This window comes from Eubalaena glacialis, chromosome 4 (assembly GCF_028564815.1).
Source record: "Eubalaena glacialis isolate mEubGla1 chromosome 4, mEubGla1.1.hap2.+ XY, whole genome shotgun sequence".
Taxonomy (NCBI): domain Eukaryota; kingdom Metazoa; phylum Chordata; class Mammalia; order Artiodactyla; family Balaenidae; genus Eubalaena; species Eubalaena glacialis.
The window spans coordinates 185,825,060-185,833,787 of NC_083719.1; the positions used below are offsets into that span (position 1 = coordinate 185,825,060).

Sequence of the window (8,728 nt, forward strand, 5' to 3'; positions counted from 1 at the left end):
ACCCTGAGGGAGTCCTTAATTTAGTCCAGGGAATATTCACACCCACTTCCCCACTTGGCGGCTGTCCAAACCCTCCTGAACATCTTATTCTCCGGGGAAGAAAAGGCACCGATTATAACTAATGCAAGGGAGGAAGCTGATGAGACCCATCAAAATAATGCAGGACACGCTCTACACCAGCGTGGAATCCAGGCCGTTCCCAGAACGGACCCTGGGTGGGGCTGCCGAGAGGAAAACGGCCGGCAGCACCTCACGCGTTTCAGGGGTGTGACTGTGAAGGGCATTCAGTTGGCGAAGAAGAAACCCATAAACGGGACTAGGGTTCAGGGATCATCGGGGCGGAAGGGAGACACCCCCGGCTTTCCTGGAATGCCTCAGGAGTGCCGGCGTGTACACGGACGTGAGCCTGGGGTCAGGGGCAGGGCAGGCCATTCTCAAGGCCCATTCCACTTCCCAGAGCGCCCGGACACGAGGAGAAAATGACAGAAGTTGGAGACAGGGCCCCCAGGCCCACTTCCCAGGGCTGGAGCCAGCATTTCGGGGCTTCAACAACCGGGATCTGCGGGCGGATGCCGAGGAAGACAGACGAGCAGAGCCAACTGCCAGTATTCTGGCTTCCGTGACTCAGGGCCAACCAGCCGCCCAGCGACGATGCCCCCCCCCCACCACCACCGAAGGGACCCTGTGACATCGACGAGTCGCCCCGGGTTTCGAAGACCACACCCACAGTGGAGAGCAGGGCTCAAAGCCAATCAGGGTGCACAGTGCCTGGAGCAGAGCCACTGGAAGGGGGTGCCCCAAAGGTCTCGGAAGGAAGCCAAGGGGACCACGGTGTCCTGGCCCACCCTCGCTGGTCCCACACATGGAAGAAGCAGAGGGCTGAAGGGGCCCAGGGGCTCCCTGAAGGAGCCTCGGCTGACCCTGACCATCGGGGGTAGAACGGTTGACATTCTAGTCACACACGGGCTACCTACTCAGTCCTGAACACCCAACAAGGCAGGATGACCAAAGAAAAATGTAAAAGGATGGGAGTGGAAGGGGAGTCACAGGAACGTAATTTTATAGAGCTCTTTTGAGTGTGGTTTGGAAGAGAGAATGTTATCTCACTCTTCTATGTCCCGGAACGCCCAATTTCTCTAATAGGAAGAGACCTACACTATACAGATCGGCAGCTACGCTTTATCTGAGCCAAAAACCTTACCCCTGAAACACCTAAGACCCCCTTCTGTTCTGGAGCCCTTGTGCTACTGCCCTCGGCCAAAAATAATGGCCCAGGGATATCCCTGGTGGCCCAGGGGGTAAGGCTCCACGCTCCAATGCAGGGGGCCTGGGTTCCATCCCTGGTCGGGGAACTAAGCTCCCACGTGCCGCGGGGCAACTAAGCCCGTGCGCCGCAACTACTGAGCCCACGCGCCACCATGAAAGATCCCGCATGCCGCAAGGAGGATCCTGCATGCCACAACTAAGACCCGGTGCAGCCAAATAAATTAATTAAATAAATATTTTTAAAAATGGCTCAATTATCCTTAAGGGGGTTAATCCCTCTGTATGGTCCTGCAACACTGTGGGCAGAGCCAGGAGGGCACCGCCGGTCCTAATCAAGCTGCGACCCGGCCACAGTCACCCAGATAAAGAGCAACAACGCTTGAGCAAAGAAGCCCTGGTGGGCACAAAGCCCACTCAAGCAAGGGCTTCTCAGACGCTGCCAGTGCCCTGGCAGCCCTTCTATTCTGCTGGTAAAGGAGCCGAATGGGAGATACCAGCTAGTTCAGGACCCCTGGGCCATAAACGAAGCTACGGAGGAGATTCACCCTGTGGTGCGAAAGCCGTACACATTACTCTACCCTAAACCCTGAGAGGACCTGGGACTCTGTTAGACTTAATAGATGCCTTCTTTGTGTGCCCCTAACCCCAAAATCTCATTAAGATTTTGCAACTGAAAGGCAGGAACCCCGACAGCACGAGGAAACAACTGTGCTGGGTGGTTCTGCCCTGAAGATCGTGGTGACCCCGAGTTAGAACAGGGAACTATACTTCAGCATGCGGATGACATTCCGATCACCAGCCCCACCAAAGAGCCTTCCGACTCTAACACAGCTAACGCCTTCAATCATCTGGCGGAGAGAGGACAGGAAGTTTCAAAGGAAAAAGCCCGGATCCCCCTCCAGCGGGTAGAACACTTAAGATTTATAGTAGAAAAGGGGCACAGGGCGCCATCTAAGGAGAGGAAGGGGCTGATGTGCCAGATGGCAGGCACCCCTAGTAAGGGAAAGCAGCTCCAGGGTTTCCTGGGGATGCTTGTATAGGGATTCCCAACTTTAGCTAAAGGGTGTTCCCCGTGCTTACGGGCTGGAGCTGGTACTTCCCAGCTCTTCAGAGAGGCTGACAAATTAACCTTTGGACAGGCCCTGACCATCTGGTACTCCCACCACCTCCAGCCCCCCATAACCCTGCACGTCCAAGCCGCACTTCTAGACAACACGTCTGTGGCTGAGGCCCCGTAATGTCCTCACCCTGCCCCGCTGCTACCTCAGCCAGGTCCCAGATTAACCCGTGGTCGTGAGAAAGCTATGGAACAGGGTTACCCCCGTCGGCCTGACCTGAAGAGCTCCCCTGGAGAGAATGCAGACTCAGAGTGGTTCACCCATGGGAGGAGCTTTATGAAAGACGGGACATGAAAGGCAGGACGTGGTGGCCCAGGTGGTTTCCATCGCTCAAGGGGTGGAGGCTAAAGCTCTGCCCTCTGGCCGCTCTGCTCAGAGGGCCCGGGTAACTGCCCGGATTAACTGTCCTAATCGGGGCACTAGAGCCGGGGAAAGGAAAGCTGTCAATACCTACATTGACTCTGAATATGCCTGTCCAACCCTACACACCCACGGGGCCGTGTGGAGGGGGAGGGGAACGCTGACCTCAGGGAACAAACAAAGAAGGAGGGAGAAATGATGTAGCTGCTGGAGACTACACTCCTGCCTGTGGAAGCAGCAGGCATTCACCGCAGAAGCCATCAAAAGACAGAAGCAGGAATTATAAGAGGAAATAACGGGGCGGACAGGGCAGCTAAACAAGCAGCAGAGGGTGGGGACGGACTTCCGATGCCACTCCTGCCGGGTCCCCCAGACGCAAACTCCCATCCACCCCCCAGAAGAAAGGGAAAAGGCTTTGGGATGGGGCTATTTTAAAAGCCCAGGATACCCGGAGTGACGGTTCCTCCCGTCGGCCTCTGCACTGCAGGCCACCAGGGAAGCTGGCCCGAGCACACGTTATGCGCAGGAGGCCTGTATCAATGGCTCATCAAGTCCATGACTACCCCCAATCTCCGCCGTCTCCTTAAACAGGGGGATGAAGCTTGCCCTATCTGCCTCCGGAATAAGCCCAACACTTACACCCGCCACTGGGGTCAAGGCAGCGACCGCCACCCACTATGGAGGCACATGTCCAGGTCAAGACTGGCAAGCTGATTTTATAGTAATGCCCCAGGCACAAGGAAATTTCAGATTTCTGCCGGCTGGGACTGCCACCTTCTCCGGCTGGATGGAAGCGTTTCCCACCTGAACCAAGACTGCCTTGGAGGTTTCCTAGGCCCTGCTCAAGGAAATAATCCCTCGGTTTGGGCTCCCCAAGTCCATCCAGAGTGACAGTGGGCCTGCCTTTGTTTCTCAAATTACTAAGGGACTCTCTAGAGCTCTAGGAATTACATGGGGTTTACACTCCACTTGGACACCACAGTCCTCAGGAAAAGTAGAACAAATCAAACCCTCAAAAGAAACTTAGGCAAACTAGGTCCAGACACTTATCAACCCTGGATGTCCCTTCTCCCCACAGCACCTTTCAGAACGCAAATAGCGGACTTCCCTGGTGGCGCGGTGGTTAAGAACCCGCCTGCCAGTGCAGGGGACACGGGTTTGATCCCTCGTCCAGGAAGATCCCACATGCCGCGGAGCAACTAAGCCCGTGCGCCACAACTACCGAGCCTGCGCTCTAGAGCCCGCGAGCCACAGCTACTAAAGCCCGCGCGCCTGGAGCCCGTGCTCCTCAACAAGAGAAGCCACTGCAATGAGAAGCCCGCGCACCGCAACGAAGAGTAGCCCCCGCTCGCCGCAACTAGAGAAAGCCTGCGCGCAGCAACGAAGACCCAACTCAGCCCAAAATAAATAAATTTATAAATTAAAAAAAAAAAAAAAAAAAGAATGCAAATAGCCCCCAAAGGAAAGCTCAGGTTGAGTCCATATGAGCTCGTGTACTGGAGGCCCATTCCTGAAGGACCTGCCTCCAAGACCAACCTGAGGGATATGCAGTGACTGAAATAAGCCTTATAGAAAGGGGAAATATGCAAAGCTTTACACGCCTACAGGGATCCGGAACTGCCTTCCCTTTCTGACATCACTTTCCATCCTTTCTCCCCTGGGGATTGGGTTTATTTGAGAACCCAGAAGGCTGGAAAACCACAAGACCAGTTAGACCCCAAGTGGACAGGACCTTATCTAGTAATCTTGACCACTCAGACTGCCTGACAATTACACAGCACAGCCCCGTGGACCCACCATACCAGAGCGAAGGCAGCACCCATACCTGAGGAAGGAGTTGCTGAGCCAGCACTCCACACACCTGTGAACCTGTTACAGACCTTAAGTTACTTTTCAAAAGGAAGAACCTACTGACAGATAAGTAATGTGGGGGACAGGCTTAGCAGTTGGCTAAGCCTGTCCCTTGTAACTGTCCACGTGCAATGAGAGCTTAACGCAACAGTACATTTCTCGGGGATTACAGCCTGTGGACAGACTCTGTCCCAGTGCTGGTCTGTCACCCCCACCCACAAAGTGATGCCTGTGGATTAAAGGTGTTACATTTTACCCCTAAGAATGACAGCATCACTCTCACCTTGGCTAACGGACCTGCTAAACCTACCCCTCTTGAACGCAGCTTTCCTGCTTGGATCTCATCCCTGAAATTAACACCTCCGGCAAATACAAAGCACTCACTCTGAAGTGCGGTCTTGCTGCCACTGCCCGTGTCAGCAGCCCCTACCAAAGGGAGAAACTTGCAGTAATGCCCTGGGGCTGCTTCGGACTCTGAGCACTGCCTTCTTCCACTGCCCCACAATTTAAGTGCCCTGGGATTGACTCCTATGGAAATCTCACCCACTGGTGCCCTCTGCACCCACTCAACGAATACACACAGGGACCAGACAGGAGATGCACTTATCAGGGAGGGAAGACGCCAGTTGTCTGGGGTTTAGTGTGGGGCCCTGCTGAGGCCTGGGGAAAAGCCACTAGTCAAGAACCCCCCCAGTGACCCCTGCTACGCAGGTGGGCCTCTCCCCCCACACTGCAAGGGAACCCCCTCTTGGGCTAGCCACTTAGGGAGGTGGTTCAATTCCTCACAAGTGCGCTAGGCATGCACTCCCCCTGGCTATCTGGTTCCTTTGTGGCCCGAGAATAAACCAACTGCCCCATCAGAACAACCCCAACTCCTTCTCTTCTCTGGGGTGGGCTCTAGCCTCTCCTTGCTTAAATAATGCCCAATTTATGAAACAATGCACACTAGGCCGGCCAAGTTCTAGGAACCTAGGTATAACCATTCATAACATCAGTATCACCCAGCCCTGAGATCAAAGGGCAATGGGACTCATTCTGGCAGGAGCAGGGATAGCTCTCCGACTGGTGGCCCCCTGGGGAGGTCTCACATACCATGAAATCACTCTACAAGACCTCACACCGGCCCTTGAGAATTCGTCTAAAAACACGGAGGTTGCCTTATAAAGACCCCGTACTTCTCTAGACTCACTAGCAAACGTTGTTCTCGACAATACCCTAGCCCTTGACTATCTCCTGGCTGAGCAAAGGGGAGTCTGCGCAGTTTTGAATGAAACCTGCTGCATGTACGTCGATAACTCTGGTCAGACTGAGGTCAACATAAAAGAGATCTATGGGGCTTCCCTGGTGGCGCAGTGGTTGAGAGTCTGCCTGCTAATGCAGGGGACACGGGTTCAAGCCCCGGTCTGGGAAGATCCCACATGCCGCAGAGCAACTAGGCCCGTGAGCCACAACTACTGAGCCTGCGCGTCTGGAGCCTGTGCTCCGCAACAAAAGAGGCCGCGATAGGGAGAGGCCCGCGCACCGCGATGAGGAGCGGCCCCAGCTTGCCGCAACTAGAGAGGGCCCTCGCGTGGAGGCGAAGACCCAACACAGGCATAAATAAATTAATTAATTAATTAAAAATGTGAAACCTTTAAAAAAAGAGATCTGTGAACAAGCTGAGTGGTTACATAGATGTAACACACAAGGTCAAGAGCCAAGCTCCATCTGGGATATGGTCACACAGAGCCCCCGCAGCTGAACCGGTTTCTTCCACTGCTTGGCCCACTAACTGCTATCATCCTCCGGCTCACCTTCGGGCCTTGTCTCCTTGACTGCCTTGTCAACTTCGTTAGTAAATGGCTTGAAACCATCAAACTTCAGGTGATACTAACACAAGGATACAAGCAACTGGGACTGCATCCTGGTGACAATCAAACTTATTTTAGGTTAGTCAGGGCACAGTTCTGTCCCTCTAATCCAGAAAAAAACTACACCCACGTTCAGCAAAAAGCAGCTTCAGAAATCAAACTTTTGCCCTTCAGCGCCCCTCAAGAATGAGGAGCAGACAAGGGAAGGGGGGATTTTGTTGCCAGACCTAAGCCAGGTCTTTGCTCAAAACCTGCCACCCTCCCCGCCACACCTTCAGCAGGAGTGAACATAAATCTGTAAGTTAAAGGGTCCAGAGATAAGAGACGAAGCTACACGCACAAAGAAAAAACCAAGTGGAACCAGCTGGGACCAAGATGGCGGCAAATCCAACCTCCAACAGACCCTGAACCTCATTATGTGTTGATTTTACTATACTAACATATTAAATGACACACCTACCAGAGGCCGATACATAAAGACCAAAACAGGATAAAAACGGTGTCCCCCCCCAACTCCCTCAAAAAAGCCTTGCCCCTTCCCCAGTAGACTTATGTGTGTACCTCCCCATCATTAACCTCACTCCTCCCTTTAAAATTAAATCCCCCTGGCCAGGTGGGTGAGAAGTTCAGCTGTGAACTTAGCTCCCGCTGTTCCATTTATTCGGCCACTGAATAATACTCGTGCTGTGTCAACTCTGCTGCGGCCCCAGCAGGGTCCACAGGACTTAATGCGGTAACGGGCGCACAAGGGGAGGTGGCACCGGGGCCAGGGCCCTCCCAAGACCCAAGCTACACCCACTAACATAAGTGCACGTAGGCGGAGGGGCCGGGCAGAGTCCCAATTGTCCCAGCACCAATCTTGTTCTCATAAACTTCTGGCAGGCAGTACGCACAGGCTGACCCCGCCTCACAAACAGCATTTACGGAAATGGGTCCGGGGCTGGGGCAAGGCTGCGGGGTGGCCTGCTGGCGCGTCGCGGTCACATGTTGGCTCGTTCCCGCTGCAGCCGCGAGTTATAGGCACGGGACACGGTGTTCCAGGCGTCCATGTAGCGGTCCATGCACATGGCGATGCACTTCTGGGGACGGGGAAGGCGCACGGCTCAGGTCTGGACCGCGGCCGGCGCCCCCTCCCCCCGGCAGCGGACTGCGCACGCGCCGCGGCCCCACCGCGTCACCCCGTTAGTCCGCGTGCACGCAGAGAGGCCTCCCCGCCGGGTCAGGGCCCGCGACCCCGCCGGCCCCCCGCGTTTACCTGCTCCGAATTGTCCAGGGAGCCCCCCGGCTTCCCGATGCACTTCCGGAAGCACTTGTCCGTCATCCTCTGTGGGGACACGCGAGCCCTCAGTTGCGACGCCGGCCCCCGGCGGACCCCGCCACCCTCTGCCCCCCGCCCCCGCCCCGGACCTGCAGCAGCTCTTGCGCGTTGGCCACGGCGATCTGCACCTTCACCTGCTCCATGATAAGCCCGGGGTCCAGCTTCCCGCCACCGGAGCTCCCGAAATCCGAGCCGAAGCCACCCTCCATGGCTCCGCAAAGTCAACCAGACGGCGGCCGCGTGTGCCCATCCGCACCCACGCCGGAAGTCGGACACCGCAGGGCCCCACGGGAAATGGAGTCCGAGCGGGCTGGGGGCGGGACTACAGCTCCAATAAGGCCGCGCGGGGGCTCCCGCGCATGCGCAGACAAGAGCGGGCCAGAGTCAGTTTCCCGTGTAGGACGCCGGGGAGAAGAGAGGGACACGGGGCCAGAGGCCCGCCCCTCCGCGCTCAGGCTCAGCCCCCCCAAGGGTCCCTCCGCACTTGCGCACGGGGCGGTGGGATCGTCTACACTGTGCCTTGGGCTGTGGGGCGGCGTGTTAAACCAGGGCGTCACGTGACCAAAAGCACTGAGGAGTGTCAGTGGATCAGTTGGGAAAAGAATGCAGAAAACTGGGGCTTCCCTGGTGGCGCAGTGGTTGGGAGTCTGCCTGCCAATGCAGGGGACACGGGTTCAAGCCCTGGTCTGGGAAGATTCCCACATGCCGCGGAGCAACTAGGCCCGTGAGCCACAACTACTGAGCCTGCGCGTCTGGAGTCTGTGCTCCGCAACGAGAGGCGGCGACAGTGAGAGGCCCGCGCACCGCGATGAAGAGTGGCCCCCGCTCTCCGCAACTAGAGAAAGCCCTCGCACAGAAACGAAGACCCAACACAGCCAAAAATAGAAATAAATAAAATTAAAATAAAAAAAAAAAGAATGCAGAAAACTAGTGGGCCCTGGGGTCAGAGGGTAGGATCCTAAGAC

At 55.8% G+C, this 8,728-nt stretch overlaps 1 protein-coding gene across 1 annotated transcript; it reads right to left on the reverse strand.

Annotated features, from left to right (window-relative positions):
- Nucleotides 1-7,083: 7,083 nt before the first annotated feature.
- On the reverse strand, nt 7,084-8,028 carry TIMM13 (translocase of inner mitochondrial membrane 13). The gene is made up of 3 exons (XM_061188907.1): nt 7,853-8,028; nt 7,701-7,769; nt 7,084-7,524 (listed from the first exon to the last, which is right to left on the reverse strand). Exons 1-3 carry the CDS (start codon nt 7,970-7,972, stop codon nt 7,426-7,428), a joined length of 288 nt encoding a protein of 95 aa, XP_061044890.1. The 5' UTR covers nt 7,973-8,028; the 3' UTR covers nt 7,084-7,425.
- Nucleotides 8,029-8,728: the final 700 nt, after the last annotated feature.